Below are 26,283 nucleotides of genomic sequence, written 5' to 3' on the forward strand. Positions count from 1 at the left end.
GCTTGTGAGCCATGGTAAATATTTCAAATTGTACTTGAAGGAAAATGGGAAGCCTAGTAAAATGACATGATCTAATTTGTTTTTTAAGAGTGTTCATACTGCTGTGTAGAAAATGGACTGGAGAAAAGCAAAAATGAAAGAAAACCTGCTATAGTTTTTTTTGTTATTACATTTCCCGACACGATGTTATGGTGGTCTGAATGAGGGTAGTGGTAAGGTGGAGAAGAGAGAGTTTGTCAGACTCATACGTATTTTAGCATCAGCACTACTAGGACTAGCCAGTGGATTGGATAATGTGACATGACAGAGGAGCAAATGAGATACCAGAGTTTTGGCCGACAAACCACATTTACTGAGGTGGGGAGCAAGAGAATCTGGGAGTGGGTTTTGGAGGGAGTTGGGAGAGTAAGAGTCCAGAATCCTGTTTTGGAAACAACAGGTTTGAAATACCTGTGTGATCAAAGTGGAGATGCCAAGGTATGTTGAATGTCGATCTGAAGATCAGTTGCCAGATTCCAAGAATAGTAAAGAAATCTGTTCTCTGATCATTTTGAAGTTCAAAGTGATTTTATTAATGTTTCATCTCTGCATTCAGTTTATAATTTTTTTTTTTTCCTAATCAACTGAGTTTTATTTGTTGTATAAACCAAACCACCTAACATCTTTCAGGTGAAAAAATACTAAATTTGAATAAAGATATTACAAAATGAATTAGAGCCCAATAAAAATTAGCTTTGGGGAGGGAACATAATTCTACTCAATTAAGGCAAACATTTTTATAGGCTACATTAGTTTATTTTAAAAACCCATCATGCCATGAATTCATAGGGAGTAGGTTCCAGCAGTTCAGGCTCCTTTCCATTGGTTCTCACAAATGTGCTTCTCTGGGTGGAGCAGGCTGGTGCATTAGTTGAACCCAGGTACCTTTCTCTTTGGCTTCCTTCTTTTTCTGGTCATTTTCCTTCACACGTTTTTAGGAGCTGTCTCTGCTCTCCGAATGCTTAATATGCTCAATACGTACATTCATTCCTTGGTAAGAATCTTGCCCTTCACTTGTTTGTTCACAATAATTCCAACAGCATGCTGGGTGACATTGTAGACTCTTCCAGTTTTGCCATGGTAACATTTGTGGGGCATTCCTTTTTGAACAGTACCCATTCTCTTAATGTCTACAATATCACCTTTCTTGTAGATTCACATATATATTGCCAGAGGAACCACTCCATGTTTTCTAAAAGGCCTGGAGAACATATATCGGTTGCCTCTCTTCTTTCCCTTTGTGTTCGTCATTTTGGTTAATTTCTGGAAGATGGCAGTTTCGGCCAAAAGGAAGGCCATTCAGTTTATGATTCTTAGATTCTTCTACATACATGCCTGTGTGTTTCTCAATATTGATCCTTTATAAAGACTGAGAGTGATGTTTTTGAATTTTGGTTTGTAAATGAATGAATGATTGCTTTCAAGGCACAATGTATTTCTTGAATATAGTGAATAGGGTTTTATCAGAAATACTAACAAGGGTATACATATATTTACATTATTATGCTTACATAAAAAATTTACATTAATGTTTTGTGTCATTTGCATTGGATTTGTAGTTTGTTGTAGTAATTCTTATAAAGTTGTAGGTTAACTTTTACTTCCTTCTGTTTATTGTTTTACATTCTCTTTTTTACTCATTTCTCCTTTTCTCATTTGTCTCTTTGCCTTCCAATAAAAAAGAGGCAGCCCACCCACAGAAGGTGGGGCACTGTTGTGCGATACTGGAGCCACATGGGAGGCCCAGGTTTGGATCCTGGTTGACCTGAATGTGCCAAATATACCTATGTATCTGTGATGCTGGCTGGTTGGAAAGGCTGTGGGAAGGATTGCAGCTTGGCAAGACCCTATCAAGGATACTTGTCTCTCTTTCCTCCCTCATTGTCTTTCCCTCTCTCATAAAATAAATAAATAAAATGAACTTTAAAAAAAAAAAGAAAAGAAAAAATAGTGCCAGCCACATGGCATGGTGGTTAAGATGCTGAATCCTGGGACCAGCAGTTAGCGTAATGGCTATGTCGCTGGAATCCCATGTAGTCGACCGCGGTTTGAGTCCCGGACCCGGTGGCTTATACTCACGCCGGGCGCAGCATGTGCGTGCGTGCCCAAGATCCCGAGAGGAGAATGGAGGAGAAGGGATTGTGGCGTGGCCATCGCTCCTGGGGGGGGATTTCCTGCTTTCTGTCTCTCTGTCTCTCTGTCTGTCTGGCGAGCACACACGCCCTATAGCAAAAACCTCTCAAAAAAAAAAAAAAGATGCTGAATCCTACATGGTCAACTGCATGGTTCGAGTCTTAGGCCCAGCACCTCAAAAAATACACACGGTGTGTGTGCATGTGTGCCCAGAATCCCAAGAGAAGAATGGAGAAGAGATTGAGGTGTGGTCTTTTTCCCTGTAGAGGTCCTCTCTCTCCCCCTCTCTCCCTATCTCATTCTCTCTTTCTCTCTCTCCTCCCCACCCCCTTTCCTGGGAGCATACTTGTTAACTACAAAAAAGGATAAAAGTGTTAAAGCGACAGAGCATCCTTGTATTGTCGTAAATTATTGTCGTTATTTTATTATATATTTGTCTTACTTAAATCTTTTTGTTTCCTATCCTTTTTTGTAGGCTGTGGCAAATGAATCTGGACTAAATTTTATTTCTGTCAAGGGTCCTGAATTATTAAATATGGTAAGTTATTGTGATTTTAGCCATTGTTTTAGATTAGAAAACGCAATGGTTATTCAAATTATAGGATAAAACATTATCAGATCTTTGAACAGTTGTAGAAGATACATAAGACTTCCTAAGCCTAGGGATCAGCCAGTGATGTGGTAGTTAAGGCATTGGACTCCCATATGGCTGATTATCATTTAAGTCTCAGACCTTGCAGCTTGAAAATTATGCTGGGCATGTGTGCATATATGTGCAAAATTCCAAGAGGAGAATAGAGGTGAAGGGATTGCCACAAGGCCATCCCCACGCTGTGGCGAGTGATTCCTCACTTTCTCTCTCTGTCTCTCTTTGGCAACTACATGTGTCCTATGGCTAAAACCTAAGGGGGAAAAAAAAAAGACTTCCTAAGCCTAAAAACCAAGGGAAGGTAATTTTTTCAGTTTTATCAAATGTGAGCAAATAGTATAGAAGAAACTGAAAGTAGGACCTTGAATTTTGTAACTAGAGTGTCATTGCTGAGTTTAGGGAGGATATTTTCAATAAGGGTGTTTGCAAAAGTCAAAATAGAATGGTTGAAAACTGAATGGCTTCTTTTTTCTTTAAGAGAGATTTTTGCTATAGGGCATATGTGCTCGTTGGAGAGACAGAGAGACAAAAAGCAAGAAATCACTCCCTGGCGGGGATGGTCACATCAGGATTTTGGGCATGCACTCACACACCTGGCATGAGTTTTAAGTCACTGGGTCTGGGACTCTAACCATGGTCAGCCACGTGGGAGTCCAGTGATGTAACCAGTAAGTACACCATCTGTTGGTTCCTAAAACTGAATAAGTATAGAATCCTTCTTTGGAATATTTTCTTCTTAAAGATCTATATGGGATTTTTTTTTTTTGGTCTGTCAGTGGGCCTATGTGCTGGTGGTAGGGCTAATGAGAAGGCACTCCCCATGAGTAATGGCCACACTGCAGTACTTTCTCTGCCTCCTTTTAGGAATTAAAACATGTGCACACATGCCTAGCATGTTTTTGTAGGCCGTTGGGTCCAGGACTCAGTCTGGGCAGCCAGCCATGTGGATCTAGCCTCCTTAACCACCATACCACAGGTTGACTGCAAGATGGAATTTTCTTTATTATTTTTAGCAAATAAAGTTATATGAAATAATTGTTTTACCAAAAACAAAAAAAAAAAAAAAAGAGAGAGAAGTACAGGATAGATGTGAGGGAAAGAAAATTCTATTCAAATTAGAAAATAATCACTTGTATCTCTGGTGCGTTCTTTGAATTATTTATTATAGTCATATAGTCATTAAATGATAGATGATATTTTTTGAGATAGCTAGCACTGTAAAGATGTTTTCAGGTTCTATCTTCTTTAATACATTTTTTTGAGAGGTTTTTGCTATAGGGCACGTGTGCTTGCCAGAACGACACAGAGAGACAATGAGACAGAAAGCGAGAAATCACCCCTCAAGGGGAGATGGCCATGCCACAATCCCTTCTCCTCCATTCTCCTCTCGGGATCTTGGGCATGCATTGACACGCACCCAGCGTGAATTTAAGCCACTGGTCCGGGACTGGAACTGTGGTCGCCCACGTGGGAATCCAGCGACGTAGCCATCACACCAACAGCTGGTCCCAATAATTTTATTTTAAAAGTGCTTTTTTAAAACTTGATGAGTTTCAGACCAGCAGGTGACATAGTAGTTGAGGCACTGGACTCCCACATGGCTGACCACAGTTTGAGTCCCAGACCTGGCAGCTTGCTTTCTCACTTTCTCTCTTTCTCTCTGTCTCTCATTAATAATAATAAATAAAATTAAATAAATATCTAAAAAATCATGATGACTTTAAAATTTTACAAGACTGATTTCTTATGCCTTAAAATAAAACCATATAATTTTATAAAACATCATATTGCCTAGCCTTAATTTTATTGTTGGTTGAGAATTGCTGGAGTTTTTCACTGATCGTAATGTTGTATACTTTGAATTAGATTTGAACATACAACAAGCCATTATGAAACCTGTGAGATGCCAAACTGACGCACATTTCAGTCCTCTGATGATGTTGAGCAAAGTAGCTCTTCCCTTAGTTAACAAAACAACTTGTGAAGAAATAACAGTAATTCAACTTGTGTGCATTTAAAATACTGTTGAATTAATGAAAATTACATCTGGGTATTTTATAATGTTGAAAGCTTTATAAAATGGTAAAATTTAGTACTAGAGTTATGGGATTTTTTAAAGAATTATTTATTTATTTAATTCCATTTGTTATTATTTTTTCAATTTGAACAGAGAGAGACAGAGGGGAAAGGGAAAGTGAGAAACCAAGCAAGCAAGCTGCCAGGTCCGGAACTCAAACCATAGTCAGCCATGTGGAATCCAGCTCCTTTTACATTACCTGCTGGCCCCCAGGGATATTTTGAATTAGAGAAGACCTGACATTCCACTTGTCTTCATTTCATAAATTTGAAAAAGTTACAGTATTCTTAATTATAATATATTTATAATGGAATAGCTAATATATTAATGGAATGGCTAATTTATTAAACTAAACCATATGGGATTTGTTGTTAAAATGATTAAATATCACATATAGTTCAATCTAATTCTTTCTAGAGCCTGATATCTGAATGTAATTTAAAACTAGTTTTGCTATCATTTGGCCCAAACTGTAAGGTTGAACCGTCCTTGCATTTTATCTCTTTTCTGTGTATGTTTAGTGAGCACACACGCCCTATAGCAAAAACCTCTCAAAAAAAAAAAAAAAAGATGCTGAATCCTACATGGTCAACTGCATGGTTCGAGTCTTAGGCCCAGCACCTCAAAAAATACACACGGTGTGTGTGCATGTGTGCCCAGAATCCCAAGAGAAGAATGGAGAAGAGATTGAGGTGTGGTCTTTTTCCCTGTAGAGGTCCTCTCTCTCCCCCTCTCTCCCTATCTCATTCTCTCTTTCTCTCTCTCCTCCCCACCCCCTTTCCTGGGAGCATACTTGTTAACTACAAAAAAGGATAAAAGTGTTAAAGCGACAGAGCATCCTTGTATTGTCGTAAATTATTGTCGTTATTTTATTATATATTTGTCTTACTTAAATCTTTTTGTTTCCTATCCTTTTTTGTAGGCTGTGGCAAATGAATCTGGACTAAATTTTATTTCTGTCAAGGGTCCTGAATTATTAAATATGGTAAGTTATTGTGATTTTAGCCATTGTTTTAGATTAGAAAACGCAATGGTTATTCAAATTATAGGATAAAACATTATCAGATCTTTGAACAGTTGTAGAAGATACATAAGACTTCCTAAGCCTAGGGATCAGCCAGTGATGTGGTAGTTAAGGCATTGGACTCCCATATGGCTGATTATCATTTAAGTCTCAGACCTTGCAGCTTGAAAATTATGCTGGGCATGTGTGCATATATGTGCAAAATTCCAAGAGGAGAATAGAGGTGAAGGGATTGCCACAAGGCCATCCCCACGCTGTGGCGAGTGATTCCTCACTTTCTCTCTCTGTCTCTCTTTGGCAACTACATGTGTCCTATGGCTAAAACCTAAGGGGGAAAAAAAAAAGACTTCCTAAGCCTAAAAACCAAGGGAAGGTAATTTTTTCAGTTTTATCAAATGTGAGCAAATAGTATAGAAGAAACTGAAAGTAGGACCTTGAATTTTGTAACTAGAGTGTCATTGCTGAGTTTAGGGAGGATATTTTCAATAAGGGTGTTTGCAAAAGTCAAAATAGAATGGTTGAAAACTGAATGGCTTCTTTTTTCTTTAAGAGAGATTTTTGCTATAGGGCATATGTGCTCGTTGGAGAGACAGAGAGACAAAAAGCAAGAAATCACTCCCTGGCGGGGATGGTCACATCAGGATTTTGGGCATGCACTCACACACCTGGCATGAGTTTTAAGTCACTGGGTCTGGGACTCTAACCATGGTCAGCCACGTGGGAGTCCAGTGATGTAACCAGTAAGTACACCATCTGTTGGTTCCTAAAACTGAATAAGTATAGAATCCTTCTTTGGAATATTTTCTTCTTAAAGATCTATATGGGATTTTTTTTTTTGGTCTGTCAGTGGGCCTATGTGCTGGTGGTAGGGCTAATGAGAAGGCACTCCCCATGAGTAATGGCCACACTGCAGTACTTTCTCTGCCTCCTTTTAGGAATTAAAACATGTGCACACATGCCTAGCATGTTTTTGTAGGCCGTTGGGTCCAGGACTCAGTCTGGGCAGCCAGCCATGTGGATCTAGCCTCCTTAACCACCATACCACAGGTTGACTGCAAGATGGAATTTTCTTTATTATTTTTAGCAAATAAAGTTATATGAAATAATTGTTTTACCAAAAACAAAAAAAAAAAAAAAAGAGAGAGAAGTACAGGATAGATGTGAGGGAAAGAAAATTCTATTCAAATTAGAAAATAATCACTTGTATCTCTGGTGCGTTCTTTGAATTATTTATTATAGTCATATAGTCATTAAATGATAGATGATATTTTTTGAGATAGCTAGCACTGTAAAGATGTTTTCAGGTTCTATCTTCTTTAATACATTTTTTTGAGAGGTTTTTGCTATAGGGCACGTGTGCTTGCCAGAACGACACAGAGAGACAATGAGACAGAAAGCGAGAAATCACCCCTCAAGGGGAGATGGCCATGCCACAATCCCTTCTCCTCCATTCTCCTCTCGGGATCTTGGGCATGCATTGACACGCACCCAGCGTGAATTTAAGCCACTGGTCCGGGACTGGAACTGTGGTCGCCCACGTGGGAATCCAGCGACGTAGCCATCACACCAACAGCTGGTCCCAATAATTTTATTTTAAAAGTGCTTTTTTAAAACTTGATGAGTTTCAGACCAGCAGGTGACATAGTAGTTGAGGCACTGGACTCCCACATGGCTGACCACAGTTTGAGTCCCAGACCTGGCAGCTTGCTTTCTCACTTTCTCTCTTTCTCTCTGTCTCTCATTAATAATAATAAATAAAATTAAATAAATATCTAAAAAATCATGATGACTTTAAAATTTTACAAGACTGATTTCTTATGCCTTAAAATAAAACCATATAATTTTATAAAACATCATATTGCCTAGCCTTAATTTTATTGTTGGTTGAGAATTGCTGGAGTTTTTCACTGATCGTAATGTTGTATACTTTGAATTAGATTTGAACATACAACAAGCCATTATGAAACCTGTGAGATGCCAAACTGACGCACATTTCAGTCCTCTGATGATGTTGAGCAAAGTAGCTCTTCCCTTAGTTAACAAAACAACTTGTGAAGAAATAACAGTAATTCAACTTGTGTGCATTTAAAATACTGTTGAATTAATGAAAATTACATCTGGGTATTTTATAATGTTGAAAGCTTTATAAAATGGTAAAATTTAGTACTAGAGTTATGGGATTTTTTAAAGAATTATTTATTTATTTAATTCCATTTGTTATTATTTTTTCAATTTGAACAGAGAGAGACAGAGGGGAAAGGGAAAGTGAGAAACCAAGCAAGCAAGCTGCCAGGTCCGGAACTCAAACCATAGTCAGCCATGTGGAATCCAGCTCCTTTTACATTACCTGCTGGCCCCCAGGGATATTTTGAATTAGAGAAGACCTGACATTCCACTTGTCTTCATTTCATAAATTTGAAAAAGTTACAGTATTCTTAATTATAATATATTTATAATGGAATAGCTAATATATTAATGGAATGGCTAATTTATTAAACTAAACCATATGGGATTTGTTGTTAAAATGATTAAATATCACATATAGTTCAATCTAATTCTTTCTAGAGCCTGATATCTGAATGTAATTTAAAACTAGTTTTGCTATCATTTGGCCCAAACTGTAAGGTTGAACCGTCCTTGCATTTTATCTCTTTTCTGTGTATGTTTAGTATGTTGGTGAGAGTGAACGTGCAGTACGACAGGTTTTTCAACGAGCCAAGAACTCTGCACCTTGTGTGATATTCTTTGATGAAGTAGATGCTTTATGTCCTCGAAGATCAGACCGAGAGGTAAGTATCATAGATCAAATGTTTCGGGTTCTTTAAAGCATCATAAACCTTTTGTAAGTTCCAAGTCAGGTACTTCTTATAAAGTCATTCTTTGGGAACATTGAGACTCTTTGAGGCGACTTAGAAACTTGAAATCAGAGCTTAGAGATAAGAGTCGTATTCTGTATGAGCCTCTGTATCCATTTTTTTTCCCTGCATATTATTTGGTTACTCAGTGTAGAGGTAATCCTGATTCACACTAATGAGTAGTTGGGAATGGAAATGATACTAGTTTGGAAAACTTCCTTATTATCTCTGATACTTCTCAGCTAAATGTTCTTGAAACAATATAAAATAAATTTAAGACATCATGTATTCAATAAGGTAGTGTAGTTAGCCAAGTAGGATCCAGCTACTTGTCCACCAAGCCATAGATGGCCACAGGTTAATTTATTTTTTATTCCTTCCTCTTGCCATATGTAAGTCCTTCCTTTGTTCACAGCCCCTTTCACCAGTTTGAAGTTCTCTTACCAGCTGGTTAATCTAAATTTGCATAGTTCCTTGTCAACTATTGCCATCCAAGAAGTCCACAGCTATATAAAGCAGGAATCTCCAACCCTGGGCCTTGGACTGGTACTAGTTCGTGGCCTGTTAGGAACCAGGCTGCACACCAGTAGGTGAGCAAGCAAAGCTTCATCTGTGTTTATAGCTGCTCCCCATCACTTGCAGTACCGCCTGAGCTCTGCCTCCTGGTAGATCAGCAGCAGCTTTATATTCACATCAGAGCCCCTGATGGGACCATCTAGTTACAGGAAAACAAGCTCAGGGCTCTCACTGATTCTGAGTTATGGTGAATTGTATAATTATTTTATTTTTAATTACAATGCAGTGATAACAGAAGTAAGTATACAATAAATCAATAAATGTAATGCACTGGAATCATCCTAAAAATAATCCCCTTTCTATAGAAAGTCCATGGAAAAATTATCTTCTAAGATATTAATTCCTGGTGCCAAAATGGTTGGGGACTGCCTATATAAAGTATATATTTTAGTAATTACTTGTTTTATTTTATTCGTTCATTTACTTCAATTTGACTAGAGATAGACAGAGAGAGAGAGGGAAAATGAAAAAGCAAGCCACCAGGTCTAGGACTCAAACCATGGTCAGCCATGCAGCAGTGTCCAGCACCTTAACCTCCACGCCACCTGCTGGTCCCTGTATAAAGTACATTTCAACTTCTAGGTTACCTCTTTCTTGGTTATCTATCACCATTTCTGTACTCGGATATATGTGATTTGCTTTTTTATAGTTTAATTTTGCCATGGGGCCCACTCACTTATAGGGGGAAGTAGGCAAAATGAGAAATCACCCCCCCACACACACCCCAGGAGGGTTGGCTACACCACAGTCCCTTCTCATCCATTCTCTTCTTGGAATTTTGGACATGTACACACACATGCCCGGCATGTTTTTCAAGCCACTGAATCCAGGACTCAACCCATGGAGTCGGTCATTGTGGGAATCCAGTGCCTTAACCACTACGCCACCTACTGGCCCATGATTTGCTTTTATAACATTGCTTTTTTAACATAGGCACATTCATCTGAAGGGATTCCAAAAATGATTTAGAATTTGGATGTATTTAAGTTTGAATGTATTATTTTAAAATTTTCCTATTACTGATAGGGCTCACAGGTGGCATAGTGGTTAATGTCCTGAACTCCCATGTGACCAACTGTGATTTGAACTCTGAACCTGAGACTTGAAAATCAGGCCAGGTGGAGGATGGGGCATCTAGTAGTTGGCATAGTGGTTAAGGTGCTAGACTTCCATATGGCTGACTGGTTTGCATCCTGGACATGGTGACTTGCTTTCTCCCTCTTTCTTTCTGTTCGAATTGAAGAATAATGTTGAATAAAATTAAATAAGTAATTCTTAAAAATAAATAAATAAAAGAAGAAGAAAGAAAGAGAAGAAAAATCACACCAGGCATGTTTATGTGCATCCCAAAAATCCTAAAAAGCGAATGGATTGTGGTGTGGCCATCCACCTTGTGGGGCGATTTCTCACTTTCCCTCACTGTCTCTTTCTGGTAAGCACATGTGCCCTATGGCAAAAACCTAAAAAAGTTTTTACTAGATATACTAAATAACTGCTTATGTAAAATTCAAATAAAGCATCAGTATAAAGAGAATGAAAGTCTTTTGTCCTATTTTCTTCGTTATTACACTTCTTGAAAGTTACTATTACTACTAATAATTTAGTGTATAATATCTATTATTCTAGAACTTTTCCATACATTTAAAAACACGTATGGGCTAGGCTTCTTTTTTTAATATAAATGTGGTCATCCTATCTTGACAATGTTCCTGTGTACTTAATAACTTTATTTTTTATTTATTTTTAAAAATTATTTACTTAATTATATTTATTTGTTTGTTTATTTTTAATTTGACCAGAGAGAGGGAAATTGAGAAAGCAAGCCACCAGGTCCAGGACTTGAACTGCATTTGGCTTTGTGGGAGTCCAGTATCATATTTCCTACACCACCTACCAGCTCTCAATAACATTATTTTTTTTAAACTATTGCATTGTATCCTCCAGAATTCACTTCATAATTCTCTCATTTTGAGCATTTACGTAGTTTTTTATTGTTTCTTTAACAGAACTGTACTAAATATTTATATTGCATATTTTTATGCACATGTGGGAATATGTAAGATAGAGTTTTAGAAGTAGAAATTTGAGTTGACAATGTATACATATTAGATTTTGAAAGATAGTGTTGTATTGTCCTTCACAAAAACTACCAGTTATGAATACCTACCATCGGAATGTGAAAATAATCATTTCCAACGTTTTTGTCAACAGGAGATGATGCCAATCTTTTTATTTTTCGTCAATTTTGACAAAACATTACAGTTTAGTTTGTGTCTATAATAACCAGTGAGATTGACTATCTTTAATTAATTTGTACTTTATCTTCTATAAGTTACCTAATCATATCCTTTGACCATTTTGCTATTGGAATGTTTTATTTTTAATTTTTTTCCTTCAGATTTTTGCCATAGTGTGCACTCACTGGAGAGACAGACAGAAGGAAAGTAAGAAATCACCTCCTGGGGAGTTGGCCACACCACAGTCCTTCTCCACTTTCCTTTTGAGATTTTGGACACACACACACATGTACCTGGCTTGTTTTTCAAGCCACCAGGTCTGGGACTCGAACTACAGAGTTCATCATGTGGCATCCAGCGCCTTAACCACCATGTTATCTGCTGGCCCGATACTGAAATTTTTAAAATTATTCTCTTTGAGCTTTTCATGTATGATGGAATTAATTCTTTGTCCAGTTATATGTGTTGATACTGTTTTTTTCCTGGTATCACTTACCTTTAATTATGTTTATAGAATATTGGGGTTTTTTTGAGCTTTTATCTTTTTTTTAGTTTTTGTTATAGGGCATATGTGCTCACTAGAGACAAAGAGAGAATGTACGAAATCACCCCCTGAGGGGAATGGTCACAGTACAGTCCCTTCTCCTAAATTCTCCTCTCAGGATTTTGGGCATTCAGGCACATGCAGTTGGTGTGATTTTCAAGCCGCTGGGTCCAGGACTCGAAATATGGAGTTGACTATGTGGGATCCAGCCACCTTAACCATCACACCACCTACTGGCCCTAGAATGTTAAAATTTTAGTATGGTAAAGTTTGTCAACATTTTGTAAGTTGATTCTGAGCTCTTTTTTTGTTGTTATTTTGTTTTGTTTTGTTTTTTCTTTCCTAGAGGGTACGTGCATGTGCCAGAGAAGGAGAGAGAGTATCCCCTAACAGGGCCTGGTCCTGCTACACTTCTTCCTCTTCCATCTGTCCATCCTATCAGAATCCTGGGCATGAGCGCACACACACACCTGCCCTATTTGTCATGTCTCTGGGACTCAAACCATGGTTAACCCTGTAGGATCCAACTCCCACTGTACAGCACGTAACCACTGTGCTAGAGGGCTGGCCCTGATTCTGAAGTTTTTATCTTGCTTATGTAGGACAGTTTTTTTTTTAATCCAAAACTTCTTTGATTTTTGAGTCTGAGTTACAATCTGTTAATCTCCGGAGTATTAGTGCTAAGTTGCTGAGGAATGATCATAATGAGTACCAAATATAGTTTTCTGTAGAAATCAATGGGTTAAACCAGTCACCACCTCTGTGCATAAAATATTGAAGAAAGACAATTAATGACAGAAACACAGCATAATTTTCCTATTTCCTCCACCATATTCAACATTAGTCCCCTCTTACATTTTCAGTTAGTTATTCTTGCTCAACTGGTCTGAAAATACTGCATGGAAAATTCCAGAAATAAACTATACGTTTGAATTGCACAGTGTCCTGGGTAGCATCATGAAATTTTGTGTCTTTCCACTTGGTCACGCCCTGTCCCACCCTGGATGTGAATCTTCCCTGTGACCCAGTGTATCCATGCCGTGTGTACTACTTACCAGTTAGTCTCTTAGTAACCCAGGTTGACTGTCCTCGTCTGGCAGTGCTTGTGTTCAAGTGACCCTTATTTTACTTAACAGTGACCCACCAGTGCAACGGTATTGATACTGGCAGTTGGCATATGCCAAAGGGAAACCATGAAGTGCTTTCTTTAAGTGAAAGGTGAAACTTATCAACTTAATGAGGAAAGTAAAAATACGGTATGCTGAGATTGCTAAAGTATATGCTAAGAATAAATCTATCTGTGAAATTGTAAAGAAGGAAAAAGATATTTATGCTAGTTGTGCTGTTGCATCTGAAACCGTAAAATTTACAGCTATAGTGTGTGATAAGTGCCTTGTTAAGATGGAAAAAGCACTATAAATTAGTGGGTAGATGACATGAACAGAAAGGTGCTCTGACTGATAGCAGTCAGGTTCGGTATCTATGATTTCAAGCATCTACTGGGTGCCGTGGATCAGATCCCCCATGGATAACGGGGCACTACTGTACATTTCTTTTTTTTTTTTTTTTTGAGAGAGATTTTCACTGTAGGGCGCGTGCGCTCACCAGCCAGACAGAGAGAGACATAGAGACAGAAAGCGAGAAATCACCCCCCAGGGGGGATGGCCACGCCAAAATCCCGTCGCCTCCATTCTCCTCTCGGGATCTTGGGCACGCACGCACACGCGCCCAGTGTGAGTTCTAAGCTACCAGGTCTGGGACACGAACCACGGTCAACTATGTGGGAGTCCAGTGACATAGCCATTACGCTAACTGCTGGTTCCCTGTACATTTCTTGATGTATGTATCTACGTGATTCATCCCCCAAGTTACCCAATCCCTGAACCTTAAATACTGTGTACTATATACTTCAAGGGAAAAAGGAACGGCCTTAGTGTCCCAGAAACTCCTATAGGTATCATACAAGAAGATACAGAACGCCTGAAGTTCTGGGAAACCTGCAGTTCAAAACGTGAATGTAGGTTAGGTCTTTCCAAGGGGAATTTTTGTGGCTGTTAGCCGTTTGAATACCTCAGAAGTGTAAGACTCTGAGATTCAGGACTAAGATGGTTTCATCTCTTCTCTTCTCTGTGCTGAGACCTTGGACAGATAACCCCTCTAAGCCTCAGTTTTCTCATCTAGACTATGGGTAATAGGATTGCTGGGGAGCTCCGCTGATGAGCAAAAGTCTTGTACAGTGCCTGCACATAGTGACTCCTCAGAAAATGATCACAGTTCTCTCTCTTAACAAAAGCTTTCATTCAGATTGGCAAATATACTGTTTTGTTTTGCCTTTTTTAGTTTTTTGCCACTGGATGCATGCACTTGCTAGAGAAAGCCAGGGACATGGCCACAGCACAGTTCCTTCTACATTTTCCTCCTGCGGTTTTGGGCATGTACACACACATGCCTGGTGTGATTTTTCAAGCTGCCAAGGTCGGGGCTCTAACCATGGTCGGCCATGTGGGAATCCAGCGCCTTAACTCCCATGCCACCTACTGGCTCCACGAATATATTGTTTTGTGTGGGGACAGTGGTCATTTTTTTTCTTTGTATTAGGAACTGAATGAATCAGATCTATCTCTTTTTAGACAGGAGCAAGCGTTCGAGTGGTAAACCAGCTACTCACAGAAATGGATGGTCTGGAAACACGTCAGCAGGTTTTTATTATGGCAGCCACCAACAGGCCAGGTAAGCAAGAAGAGTATCCAACGTAGATAAATCTAAAACCTCACCATGTTTGTACACAATACAGTTTATATACATCTTAGAAAGGGAAACTTGAATTGGGGTAGTCCCTTTTTGGTTCATAAAGCCTTCAGAAGCTTTGATGTAATCAACCTAGTATTGCTTCACTCCTATGAGATTGTTTTCCTGTGTTGGTGCTCAGAAAGTTGTCTCATGAGCAGAGGATAGATGTAATATAACTTTCTACCACAAAAGTATTTTCAGAATTTGTGTCCTATGGTTTCTCTCAAGGTTTTGGAAACAACATTCAAACAAATATTTTGAAGGTTATCTTTAAAATTCAGGTTTTTGAAATCTTAAAAGTTATTTATTAACTGTCAAGAATTATGGAGTATGAGCAAAAATTTTTGATATGTAAAGTAAATATTTGTGGGGAAATGTAAAATAAATAAAATTTTAAAAAACTATAGAGAGGGACCAGCAGGCAACTTGGTGGTTAAGGTGATGAACACTCCCACATGGCCGACCATGGTTCTAGTCCTGGACCTGGTGGCTTGCTTTCTCACTTTCCCTCTCTCTCTCTCTCCCTGGTCAAATTAAAATAAGTGAATGAAAAAATAATAAATAACACACCAAAAAAATAGATGCTGAGGCAAAGTAAGTAAAGCAAATAAGTATATTTGGGCCAAGATTGAGGCTAATCACCCTGGTGCCATTGTATTTAACTTGTTCCAAATAATACGCACCAAGAGGATGACCTAATGCTTGCCCAGAGTCTCTTGGCTTAACCTTACTCTTAAGCAAAGTGTGTAAACAGGTGAGTCTGGCACAGTGTTGTAACTACAATGGAATGTAACAAAAGAATGTATGTGGACAGGAAGGATGTTCCTAAAACAAAAAGTCCAGTGGGATCTAGGATACTGCAGGTGCCTTTTCTCAGAAGCCTGGCACCAAACAGAAGAGCACACATTCCAAGGTGTCTGGCTTCTGTGTGCCTAAGTTCAGGTGTCCTAATGGTTTCTTGGCCCCATTTTAAATAAAAGAGGCTCTATGTATTTTTCTTATCTTACACACATAGACTAAAGTCTGGGAGGGAGCACAGACAGACCTTTCTTGCCTTCTTCCTATGGAATCAGAACATGTTGCTCTCCCAGCACATCATCGGATTCACTAACTGGGAAGCTATGTTGAGCTTGGTATCCAGAGTTTTTACTGGGGTTTCATTATCTAAACATGATTGATTTAATTAATTAATTGGCTGTGATTGAACTCAGTCTTCTCCCCAGAAGTGGGGTGGATAAAGCTCAAAGTTACTCTGATCACATACTTGGTCCTTCTAGTAATTAGTCCCCATTCTCAAGCTGTCTACAGACCTGCCAAGAGTCATCTTATTAACACAACAAAGACACCTGTCACTCAGGAAATTCCAAGGATTTTTGAAGCTCTGTGTCAGGATCCAGGAGCAAAAAACTACATGTATTTTTTATTATCCCATAGTAACCTTGAGCATCTGTTTCATCTTGCTGGCTATCATTTTGACATCTGTAAGATTTGTAATAACACCTAATTGGCAGGACAGTCAGAAAGGCTAAGTTAGTATCTGTAACATAGTGGGGGTGAACAGCAAGTAGCAGTTTGGTAATTATTATCAAGGTCATAAGCAGTTTGGGTAATAGTGGGGAGCAGTCACTAGGTCATAAAATCAGAATCATCGTAAGACTCTTTGACTATCCCTCATGTTCGAATAGAGTCACATTATACCTTTCCTGAACAGTTACAGTCCTTTTTCTTTCTTAGAGGGAGATTTTTTTTACTATAGGGCATGCTCACTTGCCAGAGAGACAGAGAACAGCAGAGAGACGGAAAGTGAGAAGTCACCCCCCCAAGGGGGATGGCCATCCCACAGTCTCTTCTTGTCCATTCTCCTCTCGGGATTTTGGGCATGCACACACATGCGTCCAGTCTGAGTTTTAAGCTGCCGGGTCCAGGAATTGAACAGTGGTCGACTACATGGGAGTCCAGCAATGTAACCATTACACCATCTGCTGGTCCCAGCAGTTCTTTTCTAATAGATTTCAAGAGTAGTCTTTGGTCTCCTGTAACAACCTAGTCTCTAACTACGTTCAGCATTTTTTTTCTTGTCTATTGTAAATAACCTTTTATTTTTAATCTCAGTAGATTAGAAAACATTGAGTCACCAGATTTTCCTTAAATCATCTCCTTCAAAACATCTGCGTATATTACCTTTCCTCATAGGATTTTTACTCTGATCTGTTTATTTATCTTTGAATTCTTTACAGATTCTCCAGATTCTTCTTTTTCTTTCTTTTTTTTTTTTCCTTTTAATTTGCTATAGGGTGCATGCTTTTGGGGAGAGAGAGGGAGGGAGAGAGGGAGAGAGAGAGAAAAAGCAAGCAAGCAAGGAAGCAAACAAGCAAGCATCCCCTAGAGAGGATGGCCTCATTGCAATCTCTTCTCCCCCATTTTCCTCTTGGGATTTTGGGCATGCACACACATATGTGTCTGACAAACATGTTTTTCAAGCCATTGGGTAAGGGATTTGAACCAGGTAGTCACCCATGTGGAGTCCAGCTGCCTTAACTACATACCATTGACTTGCTACCAGATTCTTCTTAGTTGTAAAGCCCATGAAAAATATTACTGTCTGTATTGAGTTGAACCATGTTAATATTGACACATGAATCACTACACTGGGTGCACATGTGTGTGTGCCCCCAAGTCTAAGAGAACAAAGGAGAAGAAGGGATTGAGGCATGACCATGCCCCCGGAGGGGGGTGATGTCTCACTTTCTATCTCTCTTTCTCTGTCTCTTTCTCCAATAAGGAGACAGCAATGAACTTCCACATAGTTGGCCATGGTTTGAATCCTGGACCTAGCAGCTTGCTTTTTCATTTTCCCTTCCTCTTTCTGTCTCTCTCTGGTCAAATTAAAAATAATAAATAAATAGAGGTCAGCAGGTGGTGTGGTGGTTAAGGACCCTGGACTCCCACATGGCCAACTGAGATTCGAATCCTGGACCTTACAGCTTGCTTTCTCACTTTCTCTCTCTCTCACTCTGTTCCACTCTGGTCAAATTTAAATAAGTAAGTAAGTGAGTTAAATAAAATAATTAATAATAATAAATAAGTCTTTAAAGTAAAACAAAACCCTTCACTTTAATGGTCGAAAGACTGTTGGAAATGCTTTGGCTTTAAAACGGGCTCTTCGGGGACCAGCAGGTGGCAAGGTGATTAGGATGTGAACTAACCATGGCTAACCATGATTCAAGTCCCAGACCTGGTGGTTTGTTTTCTCACTCCCCTTCCTTGACTTTGTGATGAGCTCATGTGGCCTATGACAAAATTGAATAATATAATAATAAATGTAATAAAATTAAATAAGTCTTTTTAAAAAGGACTCTTGGCGAAGTCAGTTGTTCAGATACATACTGGGGCTTGCTCTGTGCTCCTGGTACCAAGAGTCTGGCAGGTACAAAGAAAGGTGAGAGAGTTTGCTTGGGAGGACTCAAGAAAAGCTTCCTGGAGGAGCTGTATATTGAGAATTCCCATGTTACAAACGAGCAGGAAAGCATTGCAGGGCAAGCAATCTCTGAAAGCAAAGAGAAGGCATGAAGCTTCTGGATTGTTTAGAAACAGCAAGAAATCTGGTCAGTTGTGTAGGAGGGTAGGAGAATGTGTAAGGAAGATGGTCAGATCGTCAAAGGTCTCCCTGCCATACTGAGAAATGAAGGCATCATTTCACCACAGGAAGCAGGCGTTAAGAGAATCAGGTGTGTGTTTAGGAAGCTAACCCTGGCAGCATTGTAGGGGGACCAGCGGGGAGGTTTAGAAGCAGACTAGAAAAGAGAAGTTATAGTTGGCCTTGCCTGAGAGTTGAGGTAGTCAGAGACAGACTTGGTATAATTTTATGTGGTTAGAAGGACATTTTGGGTGTTGGAGAGAAGGTAGGAAATGTTCATGATCTGAAATACGAAATACGACGGGGCCAGCAGATGGCGTAATGGCTATGATGCTGGACTCAAGTAGTTGACTGCAGTTCGAGTCCTGGATCCTGTGGCTTAAACTTATGCCGGGCGTACGTGTGTGCATGCATGCCCAAGATCCCGAGAAGAAAATGGAGGAGAAGGCATTGCCGCATGGCCGCCCCTTGGGGAGTGATTCTCGCTTTCTGTCTGTCTGTCTCTGTCTTTCTGGCAAGCGCACACACCCTATAGTAAAAAGCTCTCAAAAAAAAAAAAATGGAATAGGAAACGCGAGAGGAAAACTAGTTTGGGGCTAGGAAGTAAAAGTGGAGTTTTCATTTTCTTGAAGTTGTATTTTTTTAATTAGTTATTCAGTTTTATTTATTCATTCACTTTTCTTTTTTTAATTTGACCAGAGAGAGACAGAGAGAGAAAAAGTGAGAAAGCAAGCCACCAGGTCCAGGGCTTGAACCGCGGTTAGCCATGTGCAAGTGTCCAGCGCCTTAACCACCACTCCATCCACTGGTCCCCAAAGTTGTATTTTGATGAGCAGAAGCTTTTACTTTTAATTAAGTCAGTTTATCAAATTTTTTTATCTTTCAGCATATGGGCTCTTCTGGGGCCAACAGGTAACATGGTGGTTTAAGCTGCTGGACTCTCACATTGCCAACCACAATTTGAGTTCTGGACCTGTAGTTTGAAAATCAGCCCAAGTGCTTGCACATGCACCCAAAATCCTGCGAGGAAATGGGAAGAGAGGGGTTTCAGGTGTGGCCATCCCCCCAACCAGGAGCTGATTTCTCACTTTCCCTTTTTTGCTTTTCTCTGGCGAGCACATGCATTCTATGGGGAGGAAAGAAAAAAAAAAAACAAAAAACAGTAACAACAAAAAAAAGAATAGGGCTCTTTCCATCTCTCATTTGTATTCTTAAAAATATTCTATTTCACTTATTTAGACTTTTTCCTCTCTTCTCTAGACATCATCGACCCTGCAATCCTGCGCCCAGGCCGGCTGGACAAAACACTCTTTGTGGGCTTGCCTCCCCCAGCAGATCGCCTTGCCATCCTAAAAACCATCACAAGAGTGAGTAAAAGAAATGGAATCTTTATATATATATATATTCCTCTTGTTTTAGAGATAGATATAACAGGTAATAAGTTAGGAATGCCTAATTGCTTTCTTTGTAGCTTTAAATATTTGCCCTGCCTAGAGGCCAGCAGGCGGCCTAGTGGTTGATTGGGTGCTGAACTCCCACATGTGGTTCAAGTCCTGGACCTGATGGCTTGAGGCTTACACGGGGCACATGTGCGTGCATGCCCAAAATCCCAAGAAGAGAATAGAGAAGGGATTATGGTGTGGCCATCTCTCCTAATTAATGATCTCTTACTCTCTGTCTCTGTGTCTCCAGCAAGCATATGTACCCTATAGTAAAATAATCTCTCTTTAAAAAAAAGTTGTCCAGCCTATATTTCCCAAGGGAGAAGCCAAGATGTTTTTGATCGTTGAAAAGATTTCATGATCCTACTTCACTGAGGGCCGTTGTTACCTGGCACTGCTTATAGCAGTGTGTATACCTAGCTCTCAAAGGAGGGAGAACAGAGGATGATCAGCTTTATGGGTTAAAAAGATCCCACTGGGTGGGCAAGCTGGTGGCATGGTGATTAAGACTCTGGACTCTCACATGGCTGACCATGGTTTAAGTCCTGAACCCAGGGGCTTGAGGGTCACGCTGCATGCATGTGCATGTGTGCAGTCCTGGGAGGAGAGTGGGAGAGAAGGGGTTGCAGTATGGCCATCCCCTTTGGGGGAATGATTTCCTACTTTCTCTCTCATTTTGTTTCTCTTGGCGAGCATGCAAGCCCTGATAGCATTGTGGAAAAAGGCATGGAGGATGGTGAAAGTAAAAGTAAAATTAAATATACAGAGAAATAGCACAGAGGACATAGACGTGGTTACTGTTTAAAGGTTTTAATAAACAGGACATTGCATTCACTATAAATTGAATGTTAAACAAAAAAGTAGTTGAATTCTCAATTTGGCAAGGTGAATTGATGGTGTTATCTGCCAGGATAAGGGGTCAGGACATGCCCTAATGAGTTTCAGGTACCCAGGCATTATCCAAGTAGAGACGTCTAGCAAGAAGTTGGTTCTATTGGGAGCTCAGGGCAGTCTTTCAGCTGGATTATGAAAGGTATGCCTATCATCAACACGTAAGTGGTTCACATCCGTGAAAAGCATTGCTTAAATTCAGTGGTTCTCAATCCAGGGCAGTTTTGCTCCACCCCACCCCACAACCCCAGGGAATATTTGCCAACAAATGTCCGTCACTAGGCAGGGAAATGATGCTACCGAACATCCTGTAATGCTGGGACCCCCTGGCAAACCAGGGTCTGAGTCCAAGTTCCGGATGAAAAAAATACCAGGCATGCGTGTGCCCAGAAAGAATGGAGAACTAGAGGAGAAAGGATCACAGCATGACCAAGCATCATTGGGGAATGCTTTCTCTTTCTCTTCTCTTTCTATCTCACGTGTGCACGCATACCTTCTGGCATTTAAAAAAAAAAGAAAGAAAGAAAGAACAAGTCAACTCAGCCCTTGGTGTGGTGGATCCCACGTGACTGACTATGCTGTTTGAGCCCTGAGGCTGACAGTTTGATAAACACACCAGGTGCATGTGCATGCATGCCCAAGATCCAGATGGGAAAGAGGAATGGAGAAGGGACTGTGGTCTGACCATTCACCCATTGAGGATGCTTTCTCATTTCTTTCTTTCTTCTGTCTCTTTCTGGCAAACATATGCACCTTCTGGCAAAAATTAACAAGAAAGGAAAAGTCGAGAAGAAAATATGCCAAAATTCTAAGAGTGCTACCCCATAGGAATGGGCTTTTTTATAGGCTTTTTGCTTGCTTTGCAAATGTTCCCCAGCCAAAGACCACAGGGAACATAGCTGTGCTTGAACAAGTTGGGCTTATTACTTTTTGCAGTGATGGAGACTGGACCCCATGGACAACTGTGGGAGGGGCATCTCAGTAAGAGGGTGTTGAAAGGATGGAAGTGATTTGGGTTTGTGTTGGGAAGGGTTTGATAAGGAACTTTGCTTTAAATTGCTCGAAAAGTGAGCATCATTCTGTGACTGGGTGGCTTTAAGCTTAGCTAGAAGCAAGAGACTAGACTGAGGCTAAAACTGGTTGGTAAAGACACAGCAGTTGCTTGTATTCGCCTTGATGGTCCCTTTTGTGATGTGGACCATGTTTGTGCTGCGCTTTGTCCATGTCCCGGTGTGGTTACCGAGTGGTCTTGTTTTATCTTTTTTTTTTTTTGGAGAGGTTTTTGCTATAGGTTGCATGCGCTCGCCAGAGAGAGACAGAGAGACAGAATGCGAGAAATCACCCCCCAGGGCGGATGGCCATGCCACAATCCCTTCTCCTCCATTCTCCTCTCGGGATCCTGGGCACGCACGCACACGCGCCTAATGCGGTGGCGCTGCCTGCAGTCCATGTTCTCAGGAATCATTTCTGTTCAAGGAGAGGACACCACATCCTGGCTCTGACGGCCCAGCCAGCGTGAGCAGCACTAAGACCTCGCTGCTGCCAAGCCATTTCCTGCTGTCCGAAGTGGCTTTCCTCTTTCTCAGTCATATACATCCAGATTTTCTGTCATGAGCAAACACATGTATATCTTGTTTGTTTAAATGATAGTTATCTGGCCTAAGTGTGGAGGGTAAGAGAATCTTTGAATTAGAAAAGCCCCACAGCTTTCAAACACAAGTTGTAAATATGGAAAGAAAGAAAAAACAAAAAACCCAGAACAGACATTTTGATAGAACTATCAATTTGACTTAAAAGCAACTTCTTTAAGGTTGTTGTTTAACTGGTGTAGTATGTTCTCAGCATCTGTCTGTGCCAAAGATGGAGGAGGGTGATTTATTCTCTGACTTTGAGTGAGGTTTTGCTTAAATGCTGGGTGTGTCTTGCTCTCAGACTGAGGGCTCAGAAGTTCGCTGTGCAGACCTGCACAGGAGGAACAGGGTGCACTCAGCTTCTGCTCAGCCCTGTCTCCGCACAGGGCTGCTGCCCTCGGGCAGAGCTGCTTACACCGCAGTTTCACATCCTCCTGTTATCGCTTCCCTCCAGTGTCTCAAATGTTTTTGTTTAAAGGATGTCACTGATGGCCAAAGTTAATGCAGGTTAGTGGGAGAGGAAGCAGAATATTAATTTCAGAGAAAGAGTTCTAAGTCAGACTTCCTGCCTCTATGTATTCTTTATAAGACCACAGAAAGTGAGAAAAATTGGCATTCAGAATGTTTGTCTTTCCTCTTTCAAAGTTTGCCAGCTTTTTACTTTTAATTCCCTGGATGATTTTATATACAATTTTTTCTTTTCCTATTACTATCTGAAATATTATAAAGAGATTGGATCCAAATTCTTCAATCTTGGTCTTAAAAGCCTGAAAAGATTTGTGGGTTAGAGGAGTTCTTAGTGTCTTTTGGAATTTTAAGGTGTTTTTTTTGTTTGTTTGTTTGTTTGTTTTTAGAAAAATGAACAATGACATACTACTCTTCTATATGTTTTGTGTTTCTGATGGTGATGTGGTAAGAAAGGCCTGTCAATGAAAACTTGGATAAGTAGAATATTTTTTCCATAACTTCCATTTCTCCTTATAAGTGTTACTAAAACTTACCCTTTATCTTAAAGAACCAGAGAGGTTATTTGATGTCTGCAAAATACTTTGAGATAATATAGTTTGTTGTTTGTTTTGTTTTGTTTTGTTTTTCTTCTTTTTTTTTCTTTGGAAATGTTTTCGCTATAGGACTCGTGCGCTTGCCAGAAAGAGAGACAGAGAGATAGAAAGAAAGAAATAACCCCCCGGGGGATGGCCACGCCACAATCCCTTCTCCTCCATTCTTCTCTTGGGATCTTGGGCACACACGCACACGCGCCTGGTGTGAGTTTAAGCTGCCAGGTCCGGGACTTGAACCATGGTCGACTACATGGGAGTCCAGCAACGTAGCCATTACACTAACTGCTGGTCCTGAGATAATATAGTTTTTAAAATAGTGATAAAAATACCACTAAAATATCCAAAATTCTCAGAATCATGTATTTTAAGAAGTACTTATTTACTTAATTTTATTTGTTGTTATCATTTTAAAAAGAATTATTGTATTTAGGGACCAGTAGTTAGCGTAATGGCTATGTTGCTGTACTTCCATACGCTGTTCAAGTCCTAGGCCCAGTGACTTAAACTCACACCGGGTGCGTGTGCATGCATGCCCAAGATCCCAAGAGAAGAATGGAGGAGAAAGGATTGCAGTATGGCCATCCCCCCTGGGGGGTGATTTTTCGCTTTCTGTCTCTCTGTCTCTCTCTGTCTTACAGGCGAGCACATGCACCCTATAGCAAAAACCTCAAAAAAAGAAAAGAAGATTGATTTTATTTATTATTATTATTTAATTTGACCAGACAGAGACAGAGAGAGAAAGAGAGAGTAAGAAAGCAAGTCTTGGGAACCAACAGTTAACGTAATGGCTATGTCGCTGGACTCCCATGTAGTCGACGGCAGTTGGCGTCCCAGACCCGGTAGATTAAAACTCACGCCGGGCGCGTGTGCGTGCGTGCCCAAGATCCCGAGAGTAGAATAGAGGAGAAGGGACTGCGGCGTGACCATTCCCCCTGGGGGGTGATTTCTCGCTTTCTGTTTCTATGTCTCTCTTTGTCTGTCTGGCGAGCACACGTGCCCCATAGCGAAAAACTCTCAAAAAAAAAAAAAGAAAGAAAGTCTCCAGTTCTGTGTGTGTGTGCTCCCAAAATCCCGATAAAAGACTGGAGGAGAAGGGATTGCAGCATGGCCATCACCCCTTGGGGGGGTTGGATTTCTCGTTTTCCATCTCTGTCTCTCTCTGTCTCTCTGGCAAGTGCATGTGCCCTATAGCAAAAAATCTATCTTAAAAAAGCATTAAAGAAGAAGGGACTGACTAGTGGCATCTTGGTTAAGGCTCTGGACTCTCACGTGGCTAACCACAGTTTGCTACCCAGACCTGGTGGCTTGCTTTCTCACTCTTTACCTGTCTCCCACTGGTCAAATAAATAAATAAAATTCTTTTCAAAAAAGAAAGAAAAATTAAAATAAGCAAACCACCATGATATAATAATTGGTACTTCGTAATTTCTCACTGGTCTTTGAACAAATATATAAAACAATGTGATGATGTATCCTGCTTTTTTTTTTTTTTTTTTTTTTTTTTTGAGAGAGAGAGATTTTTTGCTATAGGATGTATTTCTGGAGCGAGAGAAGGAGACAGAGGGAGTGGAAAATCACTGCCCAGGGAGATCGCCATGCTGCAATCCCTTCCCCTTCATTCTCCTCTCAGGATTTTGAGCACACATGCACATGGGCCCAGCTAGTTTCAAGCTCCTGGGTTCGGAAGTCAAAGCACAGTCAGTCATGTGGGAATCCAGCATCTCAACCACTACACTGCCTGCTGAGCACTGTTTTTTTTAAAGGTTTTTACATAGGGTACATGTGCTTACTGGAGTGAGCTACAGAGAGGCAGAGTGAAAGTGAGAAATCACTCCCCTGTAGGGGATGGCCACGCTATAATCTCTTCTCCATTCTCCTCTCAGGACTCAGAACATTTACACACACATGCCCACCGTGATTTTCAACCCTCTTGGTCTAGGACCTGAACTGCATTCGACCATGTGGGGATTCAGTTACTTAACCACTACACCACTTGCTGGTCCCTGACTCCTGCTTTTTTTAAGATGGTTTGTTCCATCAGTAAAATGGAAATAATGTTCATTTGAATATTTAAATATTTTATTTCAAACTGTTTCAAAGAGTAGTTTCAAGGTATACTCATACATGTAAAATGAACATAGTACCTGAGGGGCTAGCAGGTGGTATAGTGGTTAAGGGTGCTGGACTCCCACATGGTCAGGTCCAGTGCGCTCTGAATGCAAGACATCCTGTCATTGTAAAGGTGCTCCGGAAGTCTTCTTATGGCTTCCTTCACATCTTCATTCTCATATATCATATCATCTCACATTAACCCTGGTTTATTGAATCCTGCAGCACCGTAATGCCATTTTCAAATACCATCTAGCCACCGACCTGATGCTGCAATGGCCGGCCTGCTCACCATTTTGACCCGTAGAATGTGTAATATGCTCAATATGCACATTAGTTCTCTTGAGAAAAAATCTTGCTCTTAACTTGTTTGTTTACAACAATGCCAACAACATGCTGGGTGACATTGTAGACTCTTCCAGTTTTGCCATGGTAACATTTGTGGGGCATTCCTTTTTGAACAGTACCCATTCCCTTGATGTCTACAATATCACCTTTCTTGTAGATTCGCATATATGTTGCCAAAGAAACCACTCCATGCTTTTTAAAAGACCTAGAGAACATAGATTGGGTGCCTCTCCTCTTTCC

General features: G+C 40.2%; 1 protein-coding gene across 4 annotated transcripts in view; it reads left to right on the forward strand.

The window, feature by feature from the left end:
• NVL (nuclear VCP like) overlaps window positions 1-26,283 on the forward strand; it is a 133,538-nt gene that overhangs the window by 68,053 nt on the left and 39,202 nt on the right. For all 4 annotated transcript variants that reach the window (XR_003550843.1, XM_027775238.1, XM_014591116.2 and 1 more), the window contains 4 exons: window positions 2,648-2,710; window positions 8,592-8,711; window positions 14,765-14,864; window positions 19,822-19,928. Coding sequence is in view for 3 of the 4 variants with exons in the window: in XM_027775238.1 (XP_027631039.1) it covers window positions 2,648-2,710; window positions 8,592-8,711; window positions 14,765-14,864; window positions 19,822-19,928 (390 nt within the window). In the remaining variant the exon portion in view is untranslated. The remainder of the gene's footprint in view (window positions 1-2,647; window positions 2,711-8,591; window positions 8,712-14,764; window positions 14,865-19,821; window positions 19,929-26,283) is intronic.

This window comes from Tupaia chinensis, unplaced genomic scaffold, assembly GCF_000334495.1.
Source record: "Tupaia chinensis unplaced genomic scaffold, TupChi_1.0 Scaffold000532_1, whole genome shotgun sequence".
NCBI lineage: Eukaryota > Metazoa > Chordata > Mammalia > Scandentia > Tupaiidae > Tupaia > Tupaia belangeri.